General features: G+C 39.2%; 1 protein-coding gene across 1 annotated transcript in view; it reads right to left on the bottom strand.

Annotated features, from left to right (window-relative positions):
- The window catches only part of MEI4 (meiotic double-stranded break formation protein 4), a 67,359-nt gene extending 53,456 nt beyond the window's left edge, over positions 1 to 13,903 (bottom strand). Inside the window, exons 1-2 of the mRNA XM_075046351.1 lie at positions 13,873 to 13,903; positions 4,926 to 5,174 (exon numbers count right to left, since the gene is read on the bottom strand). Coding sequence (XP_074902452.1) covers positions 4,926 to 5,174; positions 13,873 to 13,903 — 280 coding nt within the window. The remainder of the gene's footprint in view (positions 1 to 4,925; positions 5,175 to 13,872) is intronic.
- Positions 13,904 to 15,968: the final 2,065 nt, after the last annotated feature.

Raw genomic sequence — 15,968 nt, 5'->3', positions numbered from 1 at the left:
AAACACACCAAGTTAAGGAGTGAAGCAGGAGATAACGAATTCTTTTTGTCTCTGGCTCTTACTCCCTAAAGAGGTACAAGTTGCTTCAAATGTCTTGACACAGGAAGCAGAATTTAGTACCCTGAGAAGTCAAACACAGCCTCAGGACACAGTTAAAAATCAGACATTCACATTAACCACATTCTGACTCAGAGTTCAGCATTTCCCTAAACACACAGACAGACTATGGTAGGGTGGGCTGGCAGCCATATGCTACTGTGGAGGCTAAGAACACAGGATGGGACTTCAGGGCATGGCAGATGAAGTTCTACTGTAAATTATCCATAAAAAGAAGAATAAACTAATTCTAAAAAAAAAAAAAAAAAAAGTGGGGGAGAATCTGGTTTGTTTATGTATTTATTTAGTTTAATTAGAGAAGCGAGCAGTTCAGTAAATTCCTATCCACTCCATAAGAAGGGAAGAACATGAACCAAGATTGAAGGTGAAGCTAAGGAAGAGAAAACACATACTAGATACAAGTTTTGCTAAAAATTTACCCTGGATAACTGATTTGGAACCCTTCAAGAGTATCAGCCTAAAGCAACCAAGGCAATAAACATCTGTCCTCTAAATTGTCATTCCTAAAATACATGCTTGGCAAAAAAGGGTAGAGTATTGCATTTATGCCTTCTTAGGATGGAGTAACAGCTGCAGGCTTTTCAGATCTCTTTAACAGAGGCTGCCAAGAAACAATATGATTGTTGATTTGATGAGCTAAGGAATTTGTCTTAGAGGACAGGTGCTTCAATCCATGAATCTATCAATTCATCAATGCTTTGTAAGACCTTTTGTATTTTCATGTAGCTCCAAAGCAAAGTGACAACAGAATGCTCAAATATTTTATGTTCTTATTCGCAGAATAACACCAACGAGTTTCCTCCTTTCTGTGAAATTTCAATCTGAATTAAAGAAAGGCAAGAAACTTTGATTAATAGGAAATTTGATTTTTTTTCTACCCATAGGCATAATTGTCAGGACAATACTGGCAAGGTGAAAAATAATGACCAGACAATTACGAAAAGATTTGCTTTTCCTCCTCAGACAGCTGACGTACAGCCAAAAGCAGCACCATGTAAAAGGAATACCAGTGTCCTTGTATTCAGAAAGACAGCTGCACATTAAGTCAAATAAGGAACCTCCAGACACAGCACAGTCAGTGAATATATACCACAGCATTTTCATAAACAACACATTAAACTTTAACAACCCATACCACCAGTTTACCTGTAGCAAAGCATGCTCCTTCCCCTCAGCGAGGAACCCCAAACTTTTTTGGGGTCTCTGAGGACAAAGAACTGGTCAGGTGGGACAAAAGTAATCTAGACAACATATCTTTAAAAATGGATACTTTGATTTTTCTCCTTCATGTGCTTGTGCATCCATACTGTGTGCAACTTTATGTGGAGAAGGAAAACACACATCACAGCTTCAAAGAGCTCACAAATTTCTCACATCAGGGAAATAAAACTCCATGGGCAGTCTCTAATCATTCCTGAAGCCTCTGAAAGACCTACTATTATTATTACAAACAGCAGGTGGGAGAGGAAAGCTCTCACACTCAGAATGCAGAGCAGGGAAGATACAGCTGCAAAGCGAACCTTGGCTGAAGGACTCGAACTCTTCAGCTCTCAACAGGCAGCAGCAGACACAAGTGCAGTATCTGATCCTTGCTGCATGAGATCTTCCAGTGGTGGATTTTGTGAAACCCTGCTGTTCTTTCACCTATAGAGCTGTTAAGCAGAACACAAGAAAGCCAAAGAAAAGCTGAGGGTTTGAATTGTTTTAAAAGGTTGCATTGTTTTAAGCAGAACACAGGCTCCAAAAACAAGGCTGGAGAAACGAATGGAGGAGGAAAAGGATCCATGATATCTGTAGAATATCTGGCCCTAAGAACAAGCCCAGTTATACTTGGCCCTAAAGAGAACTCCTCTGGTGTGATATTAGGTAGTAAACTTGGGCAATATACCATCAACAACAAACCATAACAATGGCTTGATGGATCTATAGTAGCCTTCAAGTGAACAGGATGGAACACCACTTATACCACTTTTCCTCTCAACTTAGATTCAAGCTCCTTGTGCCTTCCTATCTCAGCAGCAGCCACCCTTTAGCTTCTAACCTCCATGGGCTTGAAAAATCTCAAAACTGGCACAACACACGAGAGGAAACTTTTTTCCCCAGAGCAGAAGATGTCAGTGGTGGAGTGGCCCCTATTTCAGGTAGGCTTTGCTTCTACAACCACCCCCCTTTAAGTATCAACCACAGGTGTTCTGCTATTAATATACATCATCAACTTGATCACCAGAAGAGTGAACAGATCTCACCAACAGATATCCCGTCAGGTGTCAGTAACGATCTTTCTTTACTCAAAAGCAAGAGACTGAGCATTGTAGTCTCCAATGTACCTGTAACCATGAATGCTCACTCAGCAGTTACATCTGTCTGATGAAGAACATATCCTTTCCAAGAGAACATATGGTTCAAATCCATTATCAGAAGAATTCACATGTCATACCAAGGTTTAAGAAGGAGGGGAAAACCAAAACAAAACAGTCAAAATAAAGAAATACCACAAAAAACGGCCATCTCAAAGTTAGACTCCAAGAGCTCGAAAGTATCCTTTCAATGTTAAGGAAAACCTGTATGAAGAAATAGAAATTATGATACAGTTCAGGTCTTCCACATATTTTTGCTCTCTTACACCCAAGTGGTTAAGAGAAACTGAAGCGGGAGACTATGCCCTATTCCTCTTGGCCAGGATATGATGCAGGTGGGGTTGATGTAAACTCCCATAGATATTTCAAATGTCAAAAGGTTTTCTGTCTAACAGGTTTATCTACAGTGTAATCATAAATATAAACAAACATTTGAAGGGAAAAGCAGCTACACGGTAATCCTTCAAATTAGTAGTGTGTTGGTTTTGTACCCTGGAGAAACTAAAGGGATATAGATACCACATACTCATCTCTACTATTTATGATCCCATTAGCTAAACATAGACTGAAATTAAAGTTTGGCTTCACTGAAAAATGAGACTTGGTCAGCTACCCAGGCTATGTTTGAACAGGCTGCTGAGACCATAAAAAAGATAAAAAGAGCTATCTATGAAGAGCAGCTTACTGAAGTGATTTGGGAATCATGGGACTTTTTCTAAGCCACTCAGCCTACTGCTAGCAGAATGGAGAGGAACGTCTTTTGTGGACAATTCACCATATCCATATTAGTGAATATCGCAATGGGCCAAGTGTACCATAAATTTTAGAGTAAGCATGCCATTTCCCTGTACAGATAATGAAGAAAGCACAGAAAATTTAGTGCAGCTGCAGACATCTAAAATTAGGCAAGATTTACCACATTTTAGGCCTGTGAACAAACTTCACTGTGACTAGGGCAATGAAAATTAACATCCTTTGAAAAAAGTGTTATTTGCCAGGGACAGTTGCTTCCCTCTGCCTATCTCACAACTAAAAGAGCTTACTTTGGCAAGTGACATACCAGTATTGCTCAGTTCAACAGCTTGGGGTAAAGAATCTTTAAGAAGTTACACTTGGAACACAGAAGTTGCAGATGAATTGATTTTTTTTTCTAGCGTTTGGTACGTTCTGTGTAATCCACAATTTGAATATCCTCTCCAGACATTAGATGTTAATAGATCTCTCCTGATCATATGCATCATATGGAACCAGTTCTTTGTAACATTAAGACACCTGTTCGAAAGAGCAGCTTGAAAGTTACTTTTACTCAAATAAACTTCATGTTTGGAACAGGATGCAGAGAACAGACATACAGACAATAACTAAGTATGAATAGTCATTAATTCACTTCTCTAGAGAGAAATGTCTATTATATAAAAAAAATAAAATATTACAGCTTCTAGCTAAAGTCTAATACATCTGCCCTCTCAGTTAAAGTTAGAATCCAGAAATCTTTTCACAAGTAAATAAAGAAGTTACCGTTTCAGTACAAAACCATTCCAATAAAGCCTCATCAACTTTTCTATCAGGGAACCTTCTAAAAATCTCAAGTCATAAAGCAACTAGCTATACATTTTGATTTTAGAGATCCCCTCAACAGTGAGCTGTCTCTCTCCTTCAACCCAGAGCATTGTGACCTCCATCTCCTGGGGGAAGTATCTCCCCAGAGCCTGGAGACATCCCCTACTGCCCGATTTCCAAGCTCATCCTGTGCCATTGATATCTCAGAGTGAGAATGACTCACTCAACATGCACAAGTCAGAGAAACAGTGCTGTTTGAGCTCATCTTTTTTTTTTTCTTTTTTTTCTTATTCTTTAACTAACAGCTTTCCTGAATCCTACAGTATCAGACTCACAAAATTTTATTATATGTCATAATAAACATTCACAGTATCCGCAGTCTAAATACATTAACAGAAATAGCAGACATACAGTCCTTTGCCTGCCTAACCTTCCCGTTATACATATTAGGGATTCATGCTTTCAACACATCAGGCTGAAATTCTGATTTTAAGCATCTTTAAAGTGGTAAAAAAATATGCAATATATCTTTAAGACATGTTCCAAATGTAAATAGGTTACATCAATATTCTTGCAAACTAGTGTCTCTGAGGTTATAGGGTAACATTTTGTATTGACAACTTGGTCTGGAATTATTCCAGATAATGATACATTCCATGATACATATTGATTCTGAAAGTTAAAAACGTAAGTTCTGAGTAAGCATCAAATTCCCAAGCTCAATCCCATTACAAATTAATTAATTGTTCTACTTCTTCAGAGCTTTAGGAAAAATAGAAAGCTGTACACTAAAGACTCTCATATCTAGGGACAAGAAATGGTGCAGGCAACATGAAAGCTGTTTGTTTCCTTGCTACTGCAACACAGTCAGAAGTTATTTCAGAAACTTACCATTTTCCAAGCAGAATCTTGGACAGATCTTGTTCAAAAGAAGTTCCTGACGTAATCGAAGAACTTCAGCTTCCAGCACTTCAACTTTTGATTTCCATCCAAAATCTTGTTCGGATACAGTTTTGGCAAGGTGCTCAGTGTATTCTTTGCAACTCTTCCCTGGTGGTTTTGAGTGGATAATTGCAAAAGCCAATGCTAGTTTTGATATTTTCAAATACCAAACCTGATTTTCTCTTCCGCCTTTGAGTTCTATTACATTAGAAAAACAGAAAACAAAAAAGTAACTTCATATGACTCTGTTAAGGAAATTATGCACAGCATTTTCTTGGCTTTGGAAACTGTTCAACAGTGAGACCAATTATTTTATTTATTTCTAGTGCATTCCTAAATCATCAAGGAAAAGAGTAGAAATGTAAGCATCTGTGCACAATGTGAGAATAAAACATACATGAGCTGCACTCCAGCTATAACAATAAAATTCAGGCAGTGTTTGAGAATAATTGTGGAAATAACAAGCACTTCAAATAGGCTTATCCTAGCAAAACTTTAAATGCAAATGCTATCTCCACTAAAACAAAGATGAAAACACTAAAAAACACCAAAAAGTCCCAGTGCTCAAAAGATAAAACTCTAAGGTTGTTGTTAGTTTCTGGTTTTGGACACCTGGTATTGCTGCACTTGCAGTTCTAAATCTACATTAAGCCTCAAGCCTACAGAAAGGTCTATGAAGACAGCTTCAAAGTGATGCAAGTGGATAGTAAGATAAGTGAAGAAAATAGTTTCATCAGCTCTGTTACAAACTGTGAGGACAGGGCAAAAGGCATTACAGGAGTCAGAAAAAGAAAATATTTATCTAGATGATTGTGTCATGGGCAACAGCACAGGATCTAGGAACAGAAAAGGAAAAAAATGAAATTAAAAATAACTAATAATATCCAGCCTAATTATCAAAATTTTTTTTCTAATTCTACAGCATTTTCATTCAGTAGTTCACTGTATTTTTTTTTACTTGAAAAAATATTCCTTCCATAATAATAATAATAATAATAATAATAATAATAATAATAATAATAATAATAAAAAACCACTTCCTACACTTTCATCCTGGTCTTGACATCTAAAAATTGTTCATAATATTATTTTTTCTTGTTATCCAAGAAAACTGTAGATTAAGCACTATAATAAGTTCTGTTGAGTATCTCTGAAGTAGTCACAGCACAGGTCTGAATAAGGTATTTTATGTCGTCCTTTCACCAGATCACCTGCTATCACTAAGCTGATTTCCTCCTTTCCTTCTCCTCAACTTTGAACAGTAAGTCATAAATCATCACATATTTATTTATCCATCAGGGGCACTTACAGAAAGACCTGCCTTTTAAATATTTATTTTGCCTTTCAAATACTTCTGAAATGCACAAACAATTCCTGTACATTCCTTACACACTGTCCATTCAGACACACCAGTCACACTTTGAAATGTACAGAGCACAAGGGATAAGACTGCAAAAATTCATTGGGATCTAGCTACCTACAGCTATGTTTTAAGCTACCGTTCTCCACTTGACACACTACATTCCTGCCCTGTGTCAGGGCAGAAAACACCTAGTCTAAGCCACCAGTGCACTCTTAAAGCTAATGAGAGAGTAAGCCCTTAGAAACTGAACTAAACTATCTATACCCACCGCTTAAAGCAGTTATGCATTAAATAAATGGTACTTTTTGCAAAACTTATTACTTTTAAAAATCTATTTCACACAACTTTTCTAACCATATCCAAGAATTCCAGTGGAAAAGCACAAGTTAGTTCTCCCAGCCTCAAAGGATCAGCCCCTCTGTGGGACAACAAACTGATGTAAGACTCTTGTTTGCCTCATACATCAAAGGAAATGTTTTACAAATACAGAACCATGCAGTAATTGAACTGCCTTCAAAGCTGTGAATAAAATGAAATACATGGAAACACACTGAAAGAAGAGTAAGTAGTAACAGTAAGGTATCCAAAATCTTTGGCTTTGAACATGAAAGGTGCTCCCCAGATTATCTCATTTTCAATAGAAGTTTCACCCGGATATCACTCAAACAGTGTCTGTCAAGCTTCATTCTTACAAAGTTCCTTTGCAGAGCAGAGCCACACATTAAGACAGGCAGAAAGATGTGTTACAAATGGTTTTCACTGATGGTTTATCATTTTGATATCTCCAGAGTCTACTTTGCAAAAGTTTTCTGATTCACCCCCTTTTAAAAAAGGACAAATAAAGATTTGCTTTGTGCTTTATAACATGCTTTGTCAGTACTAGCATTTTCCTTTAAATTATATTCAGAGAAGTTGCAGAAGGACCAACATTCCAGTATGGGTCAGGAGATGGTATTTAATTTCAGCGTTTCATGAATGTTCAGGTGCCTTTTATCATTACAGTCACCATCAATACCTTCTTTTCTATCATGCTCTGTTTATTTCTACTACATGACATACTATTACAAAGAAAAGTCAAAGTTAGCTGTTTGACCAGTAGTATTTTACCACTATGCACTTTACACATCTCAGCCCACAACTCTAAATCAAGTGATTTAGAGTAAAAAAAATCCCCAATAAAAATAATGTAAGTAGTAGGCAAGTATTAGTTGAGACTGAATTTCTACAGGTCAAGGAAAATTATTAGTATTTTTTCACTACTTATTACCAAACTAAAGAGAGTCACTTTTCTACTTTGTTTTAAAGGGGACTACTATATTTTAAGCAGAGCAAAAACCTTAGTGCACATGCTCATAATACAACAGAGACAAGCAAAAGGTTCTTTCACCCTCAACATGCCAAAATGCTATTTCCTAAAGGAGATGTATCCCTAATAAATCACATAAACCATGGTATCTTACCTAATTTTGCTTTAAATCACAATCATCAAAATCTTAAAAGCATTCCACCTTAACACTTAGGACATACAGTTAAGTAATGAAATTTGGATTTTGAGGGACACCTTTTTCTCTTTAACATCTTGTACAGACTCACTTCTACAGTAGTAATGCCTTACACTGAATGAGTTTAATGAAGTACTCTTACTCTGGAGAAAAAGAATCACTCCTTTTCTGGAATAATTACTTGTAGAGATGCTGGTTTAAAAAAAAAAGCAGCACAGATCACAAAGTTGGTTCTCCATAGGAACAAGACACAATCAAAACAGTTTTTGGAGAAGTAATTCTGTTGGAATCTCAAAATCTCTTGTTTAAAACCAGGTAATTAACGACAAATGGTGATATACCTGCACGTATTTCCAGAAACAGTGGATTTCATTAAGATTTTACAGAGAATATACAGCTCTTTCACCTCCTTTCTATTATTGTCACTATCACCATCTCTCTTCTCTTTTCTTCTTTTATGATCATGAAAAGAGAAGTTTGTGGAAGGAAAAGCAGGAGTTGTAAGAGTTGATTCAAGTTTTTCACAGTACCCTAAAGGCCTAACTGCTCTCTCAGAAACCACTGTAAAAATTCTCCTAGAAAATAACACACCGGATGACATTGTTAGAAATACAGGGATGCTGGCCAACTGTGCATTAGCAAAAATTGCACAGCAATCTGTTGCCCTCAGGAAGTGCTGCACCAAAGACCACCAAATGTGAATGCATTCTACTAAAAGCATATTGGCAGCTACAGAGTTTTATCAATAATATTTTTGCTCATATCAGCACAGAAATGACACCAATGGTTAGACAGAAAAAAAGTTTAGAACCAAACCAGAAATTTTCCTTGACTGGGCCAACAACAGGAAAAAGTCACCATTCTAATCCTAGCTGCTAATGTCAAAACGTGACTGTCAAGAATTGAAAGGATCAAGAATTATCAACCAAAACACATTTGGGACACAAGTTGCTCAGTGAGAGTAACTACTTACTAACAAAGCTCACTGCATAACTGCATTTACTCAGTGTTAAGGAGGGAACCAGTAACCCCTTGCGAGCTCTGCTAGAAGCAGGGAGCAGCACCCTAACAACAGATACCTATGCAAACCCTTCAATCCGCAAACTGATATGGGAAGTGCATGCAAAGGACAGGATTGGCTAACATCACTGTCAAACAGGACTGAGTCTCCCGATTCCCAGCACAAGAGAGACCTCCACCCCTCTCCAGCTTTCTAACTCTTGTAGAGGGAGAGGGTACTGAGGACCCACAGCCCTGCCGAGGTCCCAGCCATGGAAGGCTGCTGAGTAATTATTCAGCTGCTGAAATAATTACAAAAGAAGTCAACTGTCCTATACAGCTCTGTGTTAGATAACCAAGGGGAAATAAGAGATGGTGTAAGATCCTTTGAGGACCTTAGATATAAACAGGAAACAGGATAACAGAAAGAACCAGGGTATATCTGATTTGTAAGCACTACCCTACTCCCCCAACCTGCCAGTCCTGCTGTTTTGCAAGTGCATTTGATGCAGCAGCTCATATTACATCATTAACTACAGCAAGATACCTTTCTGGTAAGTCTCACCTTGGTTTTGACACTGTTGGCAACACGTGAGGAAGAAATAATTCCCACTAATTAGAAAAAAACCAAACCACTAGTTTCAGATGATCACCTTTTTAGTTTGTTTTCTTGTCAGTCGGAAACTTCGTATATTTAACTCCATTCCAAAGCTCAAAGGTTTCACATTACTGGTTAAAAAACCTAAACAATTCAAATCATTCATTGTTATTAAAAAACTGAAAACATCCGTTAGAGCCATGAAACTTGCATCTAAACTTAAATCATTCCTTAAAGTAATTTTAACAAGCTATAAAATCTCCTATTTCCAAAAAACCTGCAACCCCACAAAAGGGCCGTTTGTGCACCTTGTTAGTTAGTGATCCCCACTTTCATCCTCATAACATGTTGTCAAAGTCTGGAAGTTGAGGTCAAACACGTGACACCTTCAGGAAACAAAGAGAATTCCCTGAGCCCACTACTGGCACAAAAGCATCCCTTCCTCCCCTAGCACTCTCTCAGCTGTCAGAAGATGCTTTTCTGCCTCTTACCTCTTCATTGCTTCTTTTTTCACTGTTAAATACACACAACTGAACAGCCTGGTCTCTGAATGCACAGCAGTTGCCCTCACTGCTGCACACAACAGCAAATTAAGTCTCAAGAGGAAAAAAAGTACTCCTGGATGCTATATGGGTTTTTCTACCTCATGCCAGAATTGCACTACTGTCAACAACAGGCTGACAGGGATAACAATAATTTTCAGTCTTTAACAGAAGCACAGGGATGATCTTTTCATTATTCTTTGCATTAGTATATGTGAACTAGAGGAATCGGCCTCCTAAACACGATTAACCTAGAAACTGGGACAGTTAAGTCTGCAGTCAGATCAAAACGGACTGCTCCCTGACGAAAACCCCAGTGGTCTTGGTCTGAGCCTCCTCCAGCCCCTGGGCCCACGTCCATTGGTCTCTCCAACCCAGAGCTGGGCTCCTCGACCCAGAGGAACAGCAGCCTGTGCCACACCCAGCCAACAAGGGATGAGCTACTCAGTTTGTACAGGGGAATTCTCAGCTCTAGAGCTTTTAAGAAGTCTTTCAGGGATGGTTTTGGGTAAGGGAGGTGAATAACTTTAGATAATTCACCTTTCCAAGCGCTACATACAGTTTTCTGACTGACCTTGGAAACAGGGAAGTCACAAAGCAATGGGGGGAACAGGGCTAAGTTCTACTGTGATTTAAAAATATAAGGCACCTCAAAGTAAAACCAAACCCTAAACTTGTTTGAAATAATTCAACATTTGAGTAATACTCATTTATGTCACAGGATTGCACACCTTAGGCATGATCTCTAACTTTGCCCATAAAATTCATGCCTAATAATGGAAGATACTTCTTCAAATGTCATAGACAAAATGTTGCTTACAACAGGACATTTATTTGTTATTCAGATCATTATCCTCTAAGATTGAACATTTTAAAATAGAGTAAGACACAAAATAGACTAACTCATTTAACTTCCAGGCCATTCAAGGGCTCAGTTTTTCACATTTGAAATAGATGGAACATATAAAAGGATTTGTCAGGACAGAAACAAATTGCAATTGATAGGCCAAGACAGTTGAAGTTGTTCAGCCTGGAGAAGAGAAGGCTCCAGGGAGACCTTACAGCAGCCTTCCAGTACCTAAAGGGGGGCTACAGGAAAGATGGGGAGGGTCTTTTTACAAAGGCATGTAGTGATAGGACAAGTGGTAATGGTTTTAAACCATTGAAAGAGGGTAGATTTAAGTTAGATATAAGGAATAAATTCTTCACTGTGAGGGTGGTGAGGCACTGGAACAGGTTGCCCAGAGAGGCTGTGGCTGCCCCATCCCTGGCAGTGTCCAAGGCCAGGTTGGATGGGGCTTGGAGCAACCTGGTCCAGTGGAAGGTGTCCCTGCCCATGGCAGGGGGGTTGGAACTGGATGATCTTTAAGGTCCCTTCCAACTCAAACCATTCTATGATTCACCATTACTACACAGGTAAAAATCTTCAGACAGTCCTAAATAATAGTATGTAACAAATATAAAAAAAATGGTTTACCTTCCAAATATAAATGTGTGGTCTGTCTTTAATGGCATGAACATAATAGGAAAAACTGCTTTGTTGCCATGAATTTTACTTTAACTAGTCTGTCAATTACACGTTGCAGATAAAGTTGAAAAAATTACCCCCATCTTTGTAACCTCATTCTGCATTACACAATAGCAACCAAGATATCGATCCGTCATAATGGAACACAAAATGGGTCACAAAATGATGCGAGTGCTCTAGCGGAACTGGGCTGAGCTGCAGACACATAAGGCCATAACATTAAGCACCAATAAACTTGATTTAATTGGTATGCCTAACGTAATACTGTCTTTCGTGTATATAATAAATAATGATAATGGGACAGCTGCATAATCAAGATGAACTAAAGTATGTCTTGTGTTCCAATTAAGCAGCTTTTATTGTAAAAATGTATATTAAAACAAGGCTACTCTACAGTGTCATTTTTAAACAACCTATACTCATAACACACAACGATACGTAATATTGACATACTTGGTGAGGGAAAAACTCGGTTTTACTATCACAAGCCTAAACAATACTTCCAGCATATTTTTTTTTCCTTTCTTTTTTTAAATGGACTCAAGGTGCTAAAATTATACTAAAGTAAGTATTAAAAATACATTATGTCAAAAGTACAAGGAAACATGATTAAAATGTAACATGATTTATTTCTTCAAACAATTGTAGCTTTATGAGATAGACCATGAAAGTCAGACCCTTAGTAATTTATAAAGTTTCACATATGCTAATAATATTTAATTACATAAAGTATAAATTTACAGTTGGCATTTTGGACTGTGGAAAATAATCCCAGTCCTTCTATACCGCCAAGTTACAACAAGAAAGCAGCCGTATCTCCTAAGTTTTACCTACTGCAATGACTGCATTAGTTCTTGAATGTAGAATTTCAAAGCAGAGTGCCTTTTTTTGAAGTCATGAACAGTTTAGAGGATTATACAGGGATTACTTTGCATCTCTTCTCTTCCCATGCTAAAATATATCAGCTAAAATATCACCATACTTCTCTCTTTTAATTTCACATTTTCAGTCTTCACCTGAATAGTTCCATTTCCACAAGTTTATAAATCTGCAAGATCAGTATCTTTCAGTGAACGAGTTTCCTTCAAGTAAGTTACCACAAAGCATCTGTTGTATTTTAAAAACCTTGATCTTGGCTTTCTTAGAGAAATTTTATACTGGCAGAATGGAAGATGAGACTGTTCAAAAGAAAGCAAATGTTTGGAATACAAGACAAGGAAAAGAGAGAATGGGAGGAATACTAGGAACCTGGTACTCTCAAAAGCATACAGTATGCAGTGAAGAACAAAGTCTTATATATACTATAGCTACTAACATAACTATAACCACAATTAAATACGTAGTGCCTGAATATTAGTTTACGAAGCATTGGAAGTTGTAAAAGACAGTGGACTATGGAAGTGCCTGTTAAGCATTCGCACCAAGTCCATTGAAAAGTATTTTTCACACTTTAATTCAGCTCAATGACTAGTGCATTCAAATTAAGAAAACAAACAGGAAATAAAAGAAAATTAATCATCACTTTCTTCTGTCGGTCACTGATAAAAGTGTAGAAGACTGAGCACTATGATTTCTAATTTCCTAACGACAAGGGGATCAGAAACAGTCATTTTAATTCAATGACGTTAGAAATAATCAGTTTCAGGTTAAAGTATTGGTAATTCTTTGCTAATTCTTTGATAATCCCTTTGTATTATATCTGTGTATTTAATGGAACTGTGTTTTAGCAAAACATTAATTGCATTCCAGCACCTATCCAATACAACTTAGCAACAACACTTGTGACTTGGGTGAAACGAGTAAGGAAAAAACTTCAGATTCGTAGCCTATTAGAAAAGAACTCCAAGGCCCTGAACACAGGTTGGCAGCAGTCATTCATGGCTTATCGTCTTGGCTAATAACAAGAGGCGCCACTTTCACGGGAGGGCCGCCATTTCCAAAAGCCCAATAAAACAAGCCAAATAAACCGAACCTTTCTTCAGGAAAGCCCTCCAGGAACACCCCACACCGCCCACGCGAGAATCCTCCACGGGCGGCCCGCCCCCGCCGGCCCGCCTCAGGCGCCCGCCCCACCTCTGCTCCCCCAGACCTCCTCCACCCCCAGACCGACAGACCTCCACCGCCACACGCCGGGTTGTCAAACCCGAAGGACGGGCCCCAAACGCGGCGACGGCCGCGGCCGGGGGAGGCAGCCCGCCCTGCACCGGGCCGCGGCCGGGGGAGGCAGCCCGCCCTGCACCGCGCCGCGGCGGCGGGCCGGGGGCATCTCCTCAGGCCGCCGCCGCCTCCCGCCCGGAGCCCTCGCCCGGCCTCCTTTTACCGCCTCCCCGGGGCAGCCCTAGCCGGCCTCGGGCCCCAACCCACCTGCAAGGGCAGCCCCGCTCCCCGGCTCCATGGCGAGGCGCAGCGGCCGCAGCCGCCCTCCCAGCCGCCGCGGGGCTGAGGCGGGGAGGCCGGAGCTCGCCCGTCGCCTAGGCCCCGACCCGGGGGAGCCCTCCGCTCCAGGCCCCCCTCGTCCCACTCGTGTTTCTCTCGGTGTTCGCACTCGGCCTGCTGAGGGTGGAGGTGGCGGAGCTGACCGCCGCCTCGGTCCCCTGAAAGGACCCCCCCACGCTTGTACGCCGATCTATGGGCGATCTCAAATCCGCCGCGTTTCTAGCGCTAGAGGAATTTTGGAGTCATTTTGGTCTCCTCAAACATTTCTTACGCTCCGCTCTCCTAAGAGCAAGTCAGATCATAACAGTATTTCTTTCGCAGCAGATTGGAAGTAGAAGCTGCCTTTTAGCTGCGACACTGCCATGAAAGCTCACCAGTTAACTTAAGAAATTAGTTTTGTATGTAAAATTACATTCTTTACGCAAACTCTGCCGAAGAGGCTGTGTTAAGACCTTCTCGGCCAGAAACGGAGTCTCTTCAGGTTAGGAGGGTGAGGAGGGCAGACAGGAGGAGAGATAAGAAATTAGTAATGAAGTCAGATGCGTTAGGTGCCGGTTAGCCTTATCACAGTGTATCTTAAGGAGAGGGGCATTGACCTTTCTAAACACAGAAGTATTCAGATGTGACAAACATTACTATATACTTTTAAAATTCTCACCCCCATTTTTTGTTCCTGGATAATCTAAACAGCTTTGTTTTTAACACATTAAATTAATGTATTCAAAAAACTAGCTATTTTTTATCAAAATACATAGTGGTAGGCTTCCCAGCTAATGTACTTAATTTTTTTTTTTTTAATTTTAAAAACAGATTTACCGTCCCAACTACAGAAAACGGTTAACACACTGGAACTTTCATTTTAGACTTCAAATGATAAAAATAAATTAGACTGAATAATTTAGAGACTATTTTCTTTCTGACAGCACTACTTATTTCTCAGTGAAACCCAGGGGAAAAAATAACAAAACATTCTCCAGCCTTTTATTTCGGTGACATATCAGCAGCTACACTTTGTTTATCATTTTCTGCACATCTTTTGTGCATGTAAGTGATGCAGATGCTTTGCAAAGTGGACAGTCATTAGGTAGAGCGGCACATCCATGTTTTCACATAGTCTTTTCAACTGTGACTGAAATAAGATTCAGGGACATCAGTGCTTTTACCTGCAAACCTGGCATTTATATACAGAGAGCTGAATCTGAAAAGCAGAATTAGGAGGAGGCAACATTATTACTGTTCTAGAAAATAAAGTGTTTGCTTTTTGTGTGAGTACCAGTCCTACTCACAAATGTAGGCTTACTGAGAGGCACCTAACAATCCTGAGACCTTCTACCATTAAACAGCTGCCTGGAGGGATGTTTTTTGCTTGATTATTTTGAACTTAAACATCTAAGAGCTGCATAAATTTAGTTTTAGATACACAGCCCCTCCCCTTCCCCCCCCCCCCCCCCCCCGGATTTGAAGCTAGGTGTAGTTAAAAGGAATGTGTCTTAAACTTATGAACTTACTGTATGCAACTTTCCAAATACCAACTAACACCTTTTTACAGTTTTTAGGTTTGCCTTTAAAATAAATCGAAGCATCCCAATATTTTCAGGGTGGAAAAAAGCTGATTCCTCCCACCCCCGCCATTAACAGAGCATCCCTAAGGACTTTTTGTAGTCATCTGAAAGCAGGAAAATCTGAGCACAATCAACTGCAGATTCACTGAGGTGCGTGATCCTGTTCTATTGAAGAACACTTTTCAAAAATAAGTACAGAACTTGTATTAACTTTATGCACTAATTATTCCCAGTGGTTACATAATCTAACATTACTTTTTCATAAACGAACAGTGTGTGTGTGTGCACATGCATTCATGCACGTGTGCAAATTAATGTTATATCCAATAAATAAAAAATAAGATACAATTCCCATTTCCATATCCAAATGTAGGATGATTAGCACTGTATGTAGTCTCAAGTGAACCAACAGTAAAATCAAGCTTTGATTTGAAATAAGCAGTTTGTAGATCATGAAGGAAG

The sequence above is a fragment of the Buteo buteo genome, chromosome 15, assembly GCF_964188355.1.
Source record: "Buteo buteo chromosome 15, bButBut1.hap1.1, whole genome shotgun sequence".
Lineage (NCBI taxonomy): Eukaryota > Metazoa > Chordata > Aves > Accipitriformes > Accipitridae > Buteo > Buteo buteo.
This window is presented reverse-complemented; position numbering and strand designations above follow the sequence as displayed.